Raw genomic sequence first — 15,428 nt, 5'->3', positions numbered from 1 at the left:
GTAGTGTAATATATGCGTAAGAGTGTGAAGAAAGAAACTATAAAATAATTAAATAATTAAATTTATCAATTTAAAGCATTAATTTCATCAAATCCTATCAAACTATAGGCCAGACATCATATGAATTATCAAGCTACAAAACCAATTTCCAAATGTCACTATAAACACGAAAGTATGAACTTCATATAAGTTAAATATGTGAAAGCATAGAAAAATATGCTACATACATACATACATACATATATACATATATACATACCTGAGCTATGGTAGCTGGCATTACCACAGTGAGATCACATTCTCATTCTTGGGCATATAGCCCGGCAGCTGCATAGATAGAATTAATAAACAAATCTACTATCATCTATTTCACCCTAATCATCACATTCTCTTCTTTTCTGTTTCCAGCTCTATGTATTCTGTTAATTAGAGATATAAACACGTCTTTCTACAGAAATGATATAGATATCTATTACGAATCTTGAAAAATGAAGTTTGGAACCTTAATTAATGCATAATTCTAGACATTAAAAACTGACACTGACAAAAAGCATCAAAGTCCAGGATTTTGAAAAGGTGGATATCCTACACTTCAGAAGTCAAGGTGAAATTTTAAGTCTGAGACGTAATCTTAATAAATGGAGTCCAGTTGAAGTTTATGTTTACATGTTTTATTGCGCAAGTTCTTGTTCTTTTTCAGGCTTATGTTTGCAAGATCAGGTTCTCTTTTTTTAGGGGGAATGAAACATTAGAGCATATTTTAACATGGTCGCATGGAATTTATCACATCTAAGTAAATTTTTATACGATCAATCAATGAAAGACATCATACTGAAATACCTTCAGCAAAGTTATCTTCATATGCTCTCACAATTTCCTTCACCCTCACTAAAGGAGCAATATGAGTATTAGCTTAACTCACAATAAAGTGATTAACATTGAAGAACTCTTTTAACTGCATCATAGGTAAATCAATCTCTAACATATCATCTCTCCACCTATGTGCAGATGTACCGTAACCCTCTTCAGGTCCTAATGGGGGATGATATTGAACAATTTCTCCACTTTTATCTTTTATCATTAATTTTGAGCTTCAAAAAGACCAAAAAAACACAGGAGGCAGTCACAGCACTCCAAATAACAACATGAGGTGAAGAGTAAGTGCTGCGACACCTATAAACAATAAACAATAAATTTCTTGTAATGAGATACTATAAACAATGTATATGAAACAAAAAGAAATTGAATTTTTTTAAAAAGCAAGACAACAACAATATATTCATAAATTTGGCTTGTAAATTAAAATTTATAAATAAAAAAGAGTATCCAAATTGCAAGTGTTTGTAGGATCGATTTTGAACTTTGGGAGGCATTCCTATAGAAATCAGCAGATATGAACTTTTTCAATCGAAAATAGCATGCTTATCATCATTTTCTTAAAAATAAACATAGTCATACACAAGTTTGTGATCACAAAACTCTTCTCAATACATAATAAAATTAACCTGATCAACTGTAATTTGCCTATTCTTTTCGGCTCTCTTTCTAAGTCTAGCATTTTCAGGTGCTAAATTTTGAAAATTAACCATGTTTGTTGTTCCAGAAGTAGAGTCTCTCCCCTGCACCAAGATCACTTCCATTGATTAACAAATGTCACAATATATGTTCTTACAGAAATCACTTATATAAACCGTATGGATATGGAAAACACACTAATTCTTAGAAATTAATTTTGAATATACAATTAAACCAATAAACAAATGTGAAAGTATAATTAGACTCATACTTTGAATCTGGGAAAATTGGGAGTAATGCTGCTTTAGCATCTTTCCTACAGTTGGAACATAGTTAGAATAAATAACAGTAGATCGTGACGAATCATATACAAAGTAATGATGACATACCTGTTGGTGAAGCAACATTGCATGCTGCAAATTTTGGGAAATTGGTATGCACCGGAAAGTTTAAAACACACATATTAAAATTGTAACAATTGTATATAGAGTTGTATAAATGTGTCAATAACATACTAATACAGTGTGAGGCCTAACGAACCTAATGACATATGTTGATCTCTTTCGTCACAAACATGATTGGCAGATGATAGTGAAGTCCTGTTTGCGGAAATCTGAGAGGGTGAATCAATATTCATTATCAAAATTCGCAAAAATACGAAACATAATATTTTATCATGTATATTTCACATGGCATTTTGTCATTTTGGATTATACGAAAGATCAAACAAATCTTAGTTTTACAAAATTATAACATTCGGTATAATATTTTTCCAACTTGAGTATTGCGGAATTTAATTGTACACTTGTAATCTTATATTTCTATACTTAATTGAGAAGTTGAGATACCTACTTTTATATGATTTTTGTAATAAGAGGTTGTTGTTTAATCTAATGTGATACCTCATTCTGAAGTTTTTGTAATAAGAGAATTAGTGAAAAATTATTGAAAAAAGGTTTCAAAATTGAAAAAGAAGGAAGAAACAGAAATAGTGAGATGAGAGATAAAGATTGTTGTTAATGTTAGCATGACAATTAAATTATAACTCTATCTAGATTAATTGTGAAATTGACAGGTGTAGAGAGTGACATTTGGCTTAACTTGTACTTTATTTTAGTATAATGAAGATTTTCTTTCTTCTTCATTTTCACATCTCTTTAATTTTTCATGGTCTCATTTATTCTTCAATTGTAAATCTTTATTATCGCAGGGAACCCGCAGCCGCTACCCTTCGGGTGCGCACTGGGTAAACCCCACGGGCTCATGCAATAGCCTGCAAATCACGTGAACTAAAGTAAACCGCATTTAAGCAACAGCCTCTGGATCATGAGGCATAATCATAAATACTCCTTCCGTAGGATTCGAATATGTGACCAAAATGATAGTTATCCCCTCTTTAACGAACTGAGTCAATCCATGCGAGCTCCATTTCATCCAATTTAAAATTCACAATTTGAAACCCAACATTCACACTACACAATATATGACCTCTAGTAACACCCAAAAAAGTGTAAAAATGGCCATAAATTGTTACCTAAAGCAAAAATTGCGTTATGGTTACACTTTTTGAAAATTTCTTGATGTTGGATTTGATCGTGCTAAAATAGGGGTCTATGCTAACAAATTTTGAATCTTTGGTAACATAGCTGAAAATGTAACAATAGACCCCCTATGGTTACATTTTCAGCATCTTAAATTACAGAAGACAGGCGTAACCATAGTTCTATTGTAACACTCATAAAGATCTAGTAATATAAAAAAAATTTGCAATAAACTCTTTCGCAACATCATATTTTCTATTGTAATACTGGATGATAAACGAGTTCAATCTTTTGGTAACATATTTATATCTTATTGTAACATTCTTTTTTAACACTTCCATATTTATTGTAACATTTTTTCATGTTTATACTAACATAAAAATATTTACTAATTACACTTGTAACACTAAAAACTTAAATACATGTTTAACTTAAGAACTCAAATCCAAATTTCATATACAACACAATAATACAAAGTTTTAAGTCAACTAAAAATAAACAAAGTTTGCAAATTCATCCAAAACCCACAACTATTGACCACATTTCTAATTAAACAAAAAAAAAACTTAAGTTTTAACATAAAATTTATCTTTTAACAAGTTCATGCCTTGCCACAAACAATTCATGTGCTTTCTGTAGTTCCACTGTGAGGGGCTCAACTGATTTGAGGTCAGCTTCCATCCTTGCGATTCAGTCCTTACCACTAAAATAAACTCCGGTCCTTGCATCGATTGTTTGTTAATGTGGACACAGACCTTGAGGAAAATACTGAAGGGTTTTTAGCACATAAACGCAACGAAAACGTAAATTTAAATCTTAAAAAAAAACTGAAACCCTCCGCATGATCCATGCGAAAAATAATATTTAATTCGTAGTTCCGTATGTTTACCTTAAGAAACTTTACGTTAATGGAAAGATGGAGGTCTTTAATAGCGATCCAAGAACGATGAGCGGAGATCCTTAGAAGCTGCTCCTCAAGTGTGAAGCACTCCACCAGTATCCACCAAGAAAACGATGTAATGGAGAAGGAGGAGGTGGAGAGAATTAGGGTTTTGTAAAAATTTTGGGTTGAGGCAAAAATAGGATTTATAATAGTATATTTATAGGTAAAATTTTCAGCTGAAAATTTTCTATAAAATATTATTATTATTAACCCTTTATTATTCTCACTAATAATTAAAACCCCTTTTAATTATTAATCCTATTTCTAAACACTTTAGAAATAAATAATAATAAACCTATTTTATCATTATTTATATAAATTCTCTAATTTATTAAATATGATTAATTAATTAATCATATTTATTCTACATCGTGAGGGATACTTCTCAGCATATCGCGACTATCCGGATAATATGAATTCACTGCTTAGAATACCAAGAACTATTCAGTGAGTAGTTACCGTACAATCAATTCCTTCTACCCTGCAATATCACGATTAAATACAAGGCATGGAACTTGTGTCAAGCCTATCTTATTTAATCACTTGCTTTCTCATTCACTATGCTTAGTTCTATTTAATGTAAATTAGAAACTCCTTTCTAATTTCATTCACTCTGGCCAGAGAATCCTGAACTAGCATAAGTAGATTAGCATTGAACATTCCCCTACTTCACTGGAAGGGGTAGATCCTTTATTGATCATACACTATCTTCGTGTACAAATTCTTATACCCAGTAGAGCCCTTATAATTGTCCCTGGAGACTAATAACTAAACCAAAGCATACTTCAGTGTACACAAGATGACTATGATGACCTCAAGTCTAAGGATACTTGTACAACTATCACTATGTGAACAATTGCTGACACGTGAGTGAACTCCATCAGTTGTTCAGCTGCGTGAGTCATGTTCAGTGAACTTATTCTATAATAAACACCTACATACTAGCTATAGTGTCACCACACAAATGTCTATGAGAACGGACATCCTTCATAATGAAGCAACCATAGTATGTACCGATCTTTGCGGATTATTAATTACCAGTTAGTAATCCTACGACCAGGAACTATTTAAGTTTAGAGTTATCATCTTTTAGGTCTCATTATTATGATCTCATCACAATCCATAAAAAGCTTTATTCTAAATTGTGGTACATCTTATTTAAACACTTAAAATAGATAGAGCCCGCAATAAAAACAAAATAAGTCTTTTATTAATATCAATGAAATCAAAACAGATTACATAAAAGTTATTCCTAAATCCTCATACATGATTGAATTGTGAACATATCTCTTTCAAATACTCTGTAGGTAGATCACTATATGGATCCCTCCAAACCTAAGCCTCTCATTCTGGTTATTACTTTTCTTGTACATATAGTAATCAACCAAAATTTCTATAGTTTAGGTTTGTATACTTTCAGAAACACTGGAATAAGGTCAGCCACCTGTAAATATGTAATGGTACAACTAGATTAGAGAAATAATCATGCTCTATGTCATTTTAACTAGCACCAACATTTTTATTTAGTACATATGTGCTTGATGACGGGTTTTCTTGCCTAGAGAACCGTATTTAAAAATCCAAAGGTCAAATTAAAAAAGAAATATAAAAATCTAGGTTAATCACTGTAAAAGTTGTTGTTGCATAGTCTATATTAAATAAGAGCTCTGACAATATCATAAGCAATAAATAGATCATTCAGAATCAAACATGAGGACTATCCACAAACGTAATTTAATGCAACATTTGGCCCAAGAAATTAAGAGAAAAGTCAGGGGTCTTTGCAAAATAGCCTCTACTTTACCTAAAAAAATTGTAAAACAAATGATACAAGAAGATTTATATATCCTACTTCTGTTAAAAAAATCAAAATTTAAAAAATGATATTCAGCTCAACAAGTTATTTTTAGCTCTAGGCCCGATTACTAATGATGGGAGTTTTGCTTTGTTTGTGTTATGCCCAAAATTTGGTTCAAACATTATTCGGGTTAAAAGCGGGTCAAATAGATGAAGTTAAGACATTCATGCTTATAATCAAGGAAGATTAGGGCGAGCTCTCTAGTCCTGGAAATGTAAAAGAGCGCCCACTATACAGTGTGGCTCAGGAGTACTTTGAAGGCTCAAGGCGCGACCTCAGAATAAAGGAAGTCTGGAGCTCAAGGACGCGTCTTATGTGTTGTAAAGAAGGCGCACCCTCAGATTGTATAGGAAAGGGATTTTGATTGATTTCTTGAGGTGGCCCCAACACATAGGAATGTTAGGGCACACCCTCATTGAAGAAAATGGCTTGGGAGAGGACTTTAACATATTGCTTGGATGAATTCTTTGGACGCTTCAAGAAGGAAGAAAATTATTATTACTACTAACATATTTGCTGCAGGTACTCTATTGAAAAAATCCTTTCTGTAATGCAACCACAGAAAGACGGTATCCATGGTTACAGACCTCCAGGGATATGCCTGGACGGAAGGCCTCCTACTGGAGTCAATTAGTATATATCCTGCACTTTGCACCCAAAAGCTTGGGATTGCTTGTCCTATAATATGGTAGGGGCTCCTTATCCGGGGGACAAGGATGCGTCCAACATTTAGGGTGAACCACGACTATACCTGCGTCCATAGATTAGAGAAACAGCTGGTAGCGAAGGGTTATCCTTACCCAGGGAGATGACTTATCCGCGAACTATTGAAGCTATGGACAAGCCTTGGGCCTTTGTGGTTGGGGCTGATCGGCGGACATTCCTAAAGCTAGTAGAAGACGGTTTCCAGTATATTTCCTACTGGACCTCGGGATGAGAAATATAAGCCCATTACATTTTGTGTTCACCAAAAACTACGTTGGCTTGATTCCCTATAAATAGGGATACGTAGGCAAATTATAAGGGGTCAGAAGTTGAGAGCGCAAAGAAGTCATCACTAACCCTAAGCAATCTCAGCCACCATTAAACACAACCACCAAACACGTTCATATTTTTCGACGAAGAACCACCGTCGCAAATCTTGTTTCCGACTACAAAGCTCAAATTTTATTGCTACCAAATTCCTCCGTCAACAGTTTGCTGCACCAATCAAGAAGTCCGTGCAGTTAGCCTACAAAAGGAAGAATTTATGGAGACAAGATCTACAGTCTAAAGAGGCAACAATCTTGAATCATTGTATTGCAACTAAATTAATATAACTTTCAAATAAAAGAAAAAAATGAGAATATGGGGGGTTACCTGGATAATATTGAGGAGCTTTTAAATAAATTTAATATTTTATCGAAGATCAGAGTCCAAAGTTTGCTACATCAAACCAAGAATAATGAGAGTCAAAAAAAATTTAGCAATGAAACAAAATATCGATTTTGATTATTTTGTTGGAAAAGTTGTAAAAATATGCATAAACAATTTGACATGCAAATTATATTAAAGAGACACAATATGAAAAAGCAAAAAAATATTTTTTCCTTTAGAAAAGAAGACCTGCATTTAGAGAAAACATATTTGTTTACCTTTATGTTGTTTCTAGACCTGCAATTTGATACATAACAACAAGAGATACGTCTAAAAAATTCAGCAACTGCTATCAATTAACTTATAATGGTGAATTAGATGTTATGAAACCCTTGAAAATCACGTGGAATGAATTTCTTAAAAATCTCGAGATAACTATATAGGAAACCTTGTTGCAAACAAGAGCATTTTAGAATCTTTGTAGGTACGTTATGAAAATGGTCTGGCACTGGGTTGGTGTGACACCTGGTAATGTATTTTGTCAATCCAAGAGTAAAGGCTAATAAACAAGTTATTGACATAAATATAATTACAGGCTAAGAAATTACCCAAATTATCATAACCCAAATTAAATATTTAGGTGTATTATGTCAATCCATCAGCCAAAAAGACTGTCTACAATTCAATCCAGCATTTAGCATGAGTTATAAAAGATCGTGGGTAAGAGGCAAAGGATCCATTGGCTTTTGTACAAGCACAAAATCTGACAAGCTTCTGGAAGTAGTAGCGAGTAACGTAAAGAAATAAACTATACTAGTTGCAAAGGCTAAAGAGCTAGGTGAATGCTTGAAAGTTGGCTACATTTTGATGAGAATTACTCACATAGATTGATCACACAGGACTGTAAATGCTAAAGTGCAGGTACATACATAAAACGTATCATACATTCTCCATGCCAGATTGTTAAAATGGTGAGTTTTTTGAACAAGAAATTGTAGTTGTCTCACATACTTAACTTAGACAAAGCAATAGAAATAGTAGATGGTTGCTAATCTAAATTCCCACAATAGCCCTATTATCTCAACAATGTCAAGCTGCAATTTGGCTAGGATTTTCTAACCTAATAGCAACCTATACCCGTAGGCCATTAGGCTTAGTTTGTTAATTATGTGCAAGTGTTTAAAACTTCACCTTACAGAAAGAGCACAGTGGAGTGTTCCTCAAACTCTCTCTAATTTCTCGTAAATAAATATATCACATCACATTGAAATATAAAATAATTTTTTGCATCACATCATTTTTTTCCCAAACTAACACATTGTAGTTGCGAAAATGATATATTGATCCAATTATCTGACTAAAACTACTAGCATCAAACAATGCAATTAAGAAACATTGACAACATTTCATAAAACGTATCAAGAAGGAGCATACCAGTTGAAGAAACTTTAATTGCTGAAAGGCCCAATTGTTGTAAAAGAATCGAAGAATAAGAAACCATAAATTTTGAGAGCCCTAATACAAATTAACCCTAAGTTATCTGCTTGTTGAACCGATAGACTCAATTAAACAGAAGAGAATCTCATTGTCCTCTTTGTTGGTGAATGAAGAGCCAAGAATGATATATAGTGAAGAGTGAGAGGGTGAAATAAAAGATAAAAGAAAAGATATTATTGATTATCCCCAATTCAAGCCCTAATCAGTAGAAACTATGTGATTAAAGCCACAAACATATTATGACCTAAGGCCATATCTAATTCACTATCCGATTTTGGAACACGATTTGTGAGAGAGAGTAGTGGAGAGAGAGAGAGAGATTTTAGAGCGGTGAAGATAAGAGCGAGGGAATTAGTAATTTTAGTTAGTGAATTTTAAAAAAGTAATTGAGCGGGTTAGATTATAGATATTGGCCGCTCAATATTTTGGTTAAAATTTGACAGCCAAGCACATTATAGAAATGCCGCCTAGATTTTCAGTTCTAGTAACATGTTTTTAATTATAAATTGCAACATTATATCTCGTGTTACTGTAAAAAATTTAGTCATACATCTACTGTAACATTAAAAAAGTGTAACCTTATATTAAATTTAGTAACTTATGGTAACACTTTAACCTGTAACACCAAAAAAAATATTGGTACATGTCATATATGGTGAAGTGTCACATACATAAATTTCTCCGATTCACAAGTGTCGTCCTTTAATAACGCAAATTTTATCGATCTTAATGATGATAACGAGGAAACCGAATATGTTCGAGAAAATATCAGACAGTGAAAATGAGTTGAAGATAAACTTTTAATAAGTGTATGGTTGAACGTATTAATTGACCCACTGGTTGGTACAAATTAAAAGGTTAGTGCGTTTTGGGATCCAATTCGGCAATATTATGTAAAAGAAAATCATGATGTCATCAAAAGAGGACTTGTATCTCTAAAAATAGGTGGTAACGAAAAAACGAAGGTGTTCAGAAATATGGGACGTGTTTTGAAAAGACCCAGAAATTAGTTAAAAGTGATTCAAACCTAGGAAACATCACACAACTACATATAAAAATAGTTTAATTTTAAACCACATTATTTTTTGTTTTATGGATATCCCAAGTGGAGATCTCCTTTAGCTACTAAATATTCAAAAAGAATTAAATTATACTCTTTTGAAGCTTACTCATCATCAGGCAACGACGATACACAGTCAGAATGTTGTTAAATCTTCAGTTCGTCGTAGAATAATAAATCGTTACCAATATGTATATTATCAGGTACTTAATTTCGACCCTAAAATTTATTAACTTATTTAAACACATTATTACACATTATCCAAAATATATTGACATTCAAATTAAATCACTTATAACTATTTAATCACGTATAATTATTTCATTTAAATACGGTCCTACTAATTTTAAAAATAATTTTAATGGTGATTTTATTTTAAAATTTATCTTAATTAAAATAAATACAACAAAAAAATATAAATTATGAAAAAAATAGCTTGCGCATTACAAGAAATATGTGCCAGTAGTAACTAAGTTGGGTTCAAGTAAAAGTGTGAGTTGTGTTAAATTTATTTAATTTTATTTTTAGACAAACACATTTTTATCAATTAAGACATGTTTAACTATTCTAATTTTAATAATATCATTATTTTATTTATATATATAAATAAAACTTATTTTTCAATTTATAATGGAATATTTTCTAATTTCTAAAATATGTTATTGTGTTACATACTTGTTGACAAAGAAAATATGTGTTTGTATTACGTGTCATTATATCCTTTTATGTAATAAGCATTTGCGTGATCTTATTTGAAATATTTATCGTCCTAGTATAATACAAAAAAATGAATAAAATAATTAGATCTTAAAATAAATTGTTTTGGAATTGTCGGATCTAGTATAAAAAAGTTATTTTTTTTAATGATCTAAATAAAAGATAAATATATATCCTAAATTAAAAATAATTTTTAATATAACTTTGTAACAATTCTTTTTATTCAATTTCTCGATAATTGTGGTTTACTTTCTTTTTTTTTTGCCAAATTAAAAACAGATTTCTTTAATAACTCGAAAGAGACTCAATCGGGACAAACCCCAACTGATCATACAACCAGGTTGAAAAATAAATAGAGCTAAATAATTAGCCGTTTTGTTTTCGGGTTGCTTAACAAACTGAATACAAATATTCTGAAAATTAAAAATGAAGGTAATAGTTTCCCGAACAATTCAGTATGCATCTCCCCCGAAAACAGTAGTTTACAATTGACTCTCACATTAATTCGATTAATAGTCCAATGTTCAGAGGACTCAGTTACAACAACTGAGTTTAGAGGCCTCATGTTTTGAACAAATATTTTTTGTGAGAGGTGAGTACATGTGATTTTCACCATCGTTCTAATCGCACCCTAGCTATATACCTGCCGGACACCAGTTATAAACATGCCGAAAGTATTGTTGATGCGAGATATCCAGATCTTCCAATACACCATCAAATTCTTTTGCAACATAACCACCACATCGCACAAAACAGACACATTGCATAAAGCGAGACAATCAAACACACAAATAATAACTTAAACATAATAATACGAAAATAACCCAAAATTCAAAAATCTCGGAATAACACCAAATTGTAATATGTTGTTAGACCAAAAATTTTGAATCCAAAAACTGAATTTTATTATAAAATCCAAACTCTTACCTTAGTAGATCTGAAACCCAAAATGAAGAATTGTAATGAATTTTTCAAGTTTTGTAAAACAAATCTCGATTTTATTGAAGAAATATAAACAAAAGGAGAAGATGAAGATGAATATTGAGATAAATACAGATAAAAAGAGTGAAAAAGAAGATTAGGTAATTAGGATTAAGTGAAGGTAAGACAGACGACTCTCTCAAGCCAGAGAGAAATTAGTGACGGGTTATGTTAAGAGAATAAATTTTAGATATTGATAGTTTTGGTTTACTGATATTGTTATAAGCATCGTTATTATTCCATGAGTTCGGCGTGGGTTTTAAATAACTATGGCTAGATCTCAATATTAAACTCAAATCTTGAAATCCAATAAATCCGTTTTTTAATTTGTTTCCCCTGGCGTTTGATTTTTTATTTCAAACTTTTAAATTTACGTTTAAATTTTTTTGTTCGGGAACTCACTGATTCGCTTGTCTTTAGTCTCTTTTTTTTAAAAAAAAATATTTAATTTGGCATTAAGACAAATTTGCTCCAAATGATTTAACATGGTTTTAGAAATAGATTGTAAATAAAGTTGATATTTTTATTTTCAAAATTTTAGGAAAGTTAAAAACTTCATCAAAAATTGATTTCCTTCATACTACAATTAAACATATTAAAGTAAAATGGTTAGTATTAAAAATATATTATTACTTTAACGAGTTTTTATTTTGTCGGAAGTAAAATTATAACGTTAAAATTGAAAAAAAATAATATTATTTTAACGAATTTATTACTTTATCAATTATTATATAATCGAGATTCAAGGTGAGTGGTGATTCGCGTAAAATAAATTACTTCGGTTGTAGTTATTGTACAAGATTCTTATAAACGAGCCGGGTTTGAACATCATTTTTCGCTCGGTTATTAAACTCGGTTCGACTAGGCTCGTTTTAAAAATAAACTAAGTTCGACTCGACTCGGACGGCTCGACTCTGTTCGTTTGCGGCTCCGCTCATGACATTTTATTTTTAACAACAGTACATTTGCCTTTCTTGGTTTTGTTAGCAGGTCAAAATAACTTCTTGGTTTTGTTATCCTATAAAATACTACTGTATATTTGAGTCCAGTGTTTCGCCGACTCGAGAGTAATTCACCTTCCGACACCATTTCGCTGTCTATTAAAATTACACGTTAACTTCTCCTTCTCCGGCTTAATAGAAACTTTCTCCAACTTTAAAAGTGGGTATTTAAAAAATTAAAATTATAATACAAATGTTTAATTCAAAAATTAAAAAAAAACTTTGCATTGCGCACCGGTATAAATAGAAGAATACAACAAAATATACAATCATCTGCTTGTGTTTTAAGAGGGCACTTCTATTACAATAGAAATTTTAGAATTACTACTCTAGTACTCTTCATAGAACTGTGAATTCTATCTCTGTTGACCACTTCTAGTATGATAGAAATTAGAATGACTACTCATCATAGAACTCTGAATTCTATCTCTGATTCCCTGATAGCTTGTATAAATTCAAGCTCTATCGATTTTTCATATTCCATTATCAATTCTTTGATACATGCAGAGAGATATATAAAGCTTAAAATCACATAATGATGATCTTCATTAAACTTCTTATTTTACTGATTTTTCTTCCATTAGCTTTAACCGAATCGGAGATGGGTTTAAAGACGACACTCGAAGTTTGTTGAAAGCATGGGAAGCAACATGCAGGTCATCTTCTTCATCAGCAACTCTGCACTTTCCTCCAAATCGTGTGTTTCTAACACATCCACTGCTTTTTAAAGGCCCATGCAAACCGCTAGTTATGAGAGTTGAGATCAATGGAACAATAACTGCACCGAGTGAACCTAAAAATTGGAGGTGTGGTTCTGAAAATTGTGATAATTGGATACACTTCTCTCACCTGGATGGTCTTCACATATCTGGTTCGGGAATTATTTCTGGACGTGGCCAAAAATGGTGGAACATGAAGAGGAATCACAAGCCTGCAGCCCTGAGGATTACTAATTCTAAGAATGTACAACTTAGTGGACTAAGATTTAAAGACAATCCTCGGATGCACGTTGTGCTGGATGGGGTAAAATCTGCGTACATCTCTGGCTTAAACATAGAGGCGCCAAGCCATAGCCCTAACACCGATGGCATACATATTGGAGAGTCTAGTGATATCCACATTGAGCATTGTAACATAGGAACGGGGGATGATTGTATATCGATTGGAGGTGGATCTAAGTATCTGAGAATCAGAAATATTACATGCGGACCAGGACATGGTATAAGTGTAGGGAGTTTAGGGAAGCATGGAGATAATGATGAAGTCGATGATGTTGAAATAAAACATGTCGTGTTCGTCAACACGACCAACGGTGCTAGAATTAAGACATGGCAGGGAGGAAAAGGATATGCTAGGAACATAAGATTTGAGCATATACTCATTCAAGAATCTGATAATCCGATCATCATTGATCAATTTTATTGTGACCATGAAAAATGTGTAGATCATAGTTCAGCCGTGAAGGTGAGTATGGTAAGATTTAAGGATGTGATGGGGACTTCGAAAAAAGAGACCGCAGTGAAGATAGACTGCAGCAAAAAGGTGCCATGCGAAGATATAGTGTTCGATAATGTGCACTTGAGGTTGAGCCGTGACAAGAAGAAAGCGTCATCTTATTGCAGCAATGCCAAAGGGAAAGTAATTGGTGAAGTGATTCCTCGAGTCACCTTAAAGTGACAGTAAAAGAAAGCCAGAGATTACATACCCGCTAAGTTTTTATTTTTTAAGACCGAAACTATTACTTGTAACATAGTTTAGTTTTTTTACTTGTTGTAATGATTTATTGCTATGTATTTCTTTTGTGCATATCTGGATCAGTTTATTTCTACTCAATCTTCTAAAAATCGCCCATTTTTGAGGTTCAATAATATTCAATTACATATATTTTAGTTTCACTGCGCCACAAAGGGGCTAATGGAACAATTTTTCCGGTGTTGGAAGCAAAGGGTTGTTAGCATGTACAATTTTGATAAACTCAAATAGGCTTAATTTTGTCTCACATTTTAATAGAAAAGTTGCTCCGTTGCATCTATTTAACGGAATGTTGCTCGGAATTTTCAATTTTGCAACATCTGGTTGCAACACTTTTCAATTTTCAATGTTGTCTGGATCCATCTCTAGGAGAGTTGGGCATTTGATCTCACTGGTGGAGCTCGAAAAGCTCATTATGTGTCATCATCCCAACTAATTTTCCAAAATTATCATTCTCGTCACAACTGCACACATCTGGACACTGGTGCTACTGCTGCCTACATAAGCAGTGTCTCAGCTACCACTCCTTTCATCACTTTCCACCATCTCCCTACCACCCTGAAATTCGTAGTCACACTCGAATTACAGTTAAGGTAGTTAAGGTATGACTGTTCATAAATGGGATAGTCTCTATTGCAAATGAGACAGACTGTATCTATATGAGACAGACCCTATTTAACAACAATATATAAATTGCAGAAAATTAAACTTGCAATGCTGGAAATAAAACAATGCAAAAACACCAAGAGTTTTTCACTTGGTTCGGCCCCTATACCTAGTCTATGGCCTACATCCAAGTCCCCATGCCAACTAACATAGAGAATGTATTATATCCACTTAAAACAAAGTACTTACAAACTTTCCTTGATTACAAAATTGGCCCACTTGAAAGAAACATTTCCCTAGCACACAACTACTTGGCCTTTCTCTTGTAATCAACCTCCCACAACCCGGGACAAGTGATACAATACACCTTTCGAGTACAAAGAATAAAATGTGAAAAATTACAACTCGACCATATCTCTTAATTAACTAGATAAGCAATGTATTTAATTAAGAGAGTGTTTTTCTCAGAAAAGAGTAAGATGAAAAGTGCAGAGAGTTGTATTTCTGGAAAAACTAGTAAAACTTAACAGATAGGATTGTATTTCAAACTGTTTTAAAGATAATACTAGATAAGCTCAAGTTCGAAAATATTTGAATAAGT

At 32.6% G+C, this 15,428-nt stretch overlaps 1 protein-coding gene and 1 long non-coding RNA gene across 5 annotated transcripts; one reads left to right on the top strand and one right to left on the bottom strand.

Moving 5' to 3' along the window:
- Positions 1-3,481: 3,481 nt before the first annotated feature.
- LOC141693783 (uncharacterized) lies at positions 3,482-9,084 on the bottom strand. 4 transcript variants are annotated; one of them, XR_012563248.1, is made up of 4 exons: positions 8,648-9,084; positions 7,217-7,282; positions 3,946-7,088; positions 3,482-3,824 (listed from the first exon to the last, which is right to left on the bottom strand). It is a non-coding gene; the product is annotated as an uncharacterized LOC141693783 (long non-coding RNA). The 4 variants fall into 4 exon arrangements; XR_012563249.1 differs by having other exon boundaries at positions 3,482-3,811; XR_012563250.1 differs by having other exon boundaries at positions 3,482-5,443; positions 6,658-7,088.
- A 3,912-nt stretch (positions 9,085-12,996) lies between these two features.
- On the top strand, positions 12,997-14,146 carry LOC141691973 (polygalacturonase-like). The gene has a single exon (XM_074496721.1). The coding sequence runs from the start codon at positions 13,220-13,222 to the stop codon at positions 14,144-14,146; it is 927 nt and encodes a 308-aa protein (XP_074352822.1). The 5' UTR covers positions 12,997-13,219.
- Positions 14,147-15,428: the final 1,282 nt, after the last annotated feature.

This window comes from Apium graveolens, chromosome 10 (genome assembly GCF_009905375.1).
Source record: "Apium graveolens cultivar Ventura chromosome 10, ASM990537v1, whole genome shotgun sequence".
NCBI classification, from domain to species: domain Eukaryota; kingdom Viridiplantae; phylum Streptophyta; class Magnoliopsida; order Apiales; family Apiaceae; genus Apium; species Apium graveolens.
The sequence above is the reverse complement of the archived record's forward strand: the minus strand, read 5'-3'. Positions and strand labels throughout refer to the sequence as shown.

Excerpts from the sequence above, each read along its gene's own strand:
- LOC141691973 (XM_074496721.1), top strand. The coding sequence starts at position 13,220 with ATGAGAGTTGAGATCAATGGAACAATAACTGCACCGAGTGAACCTAAA.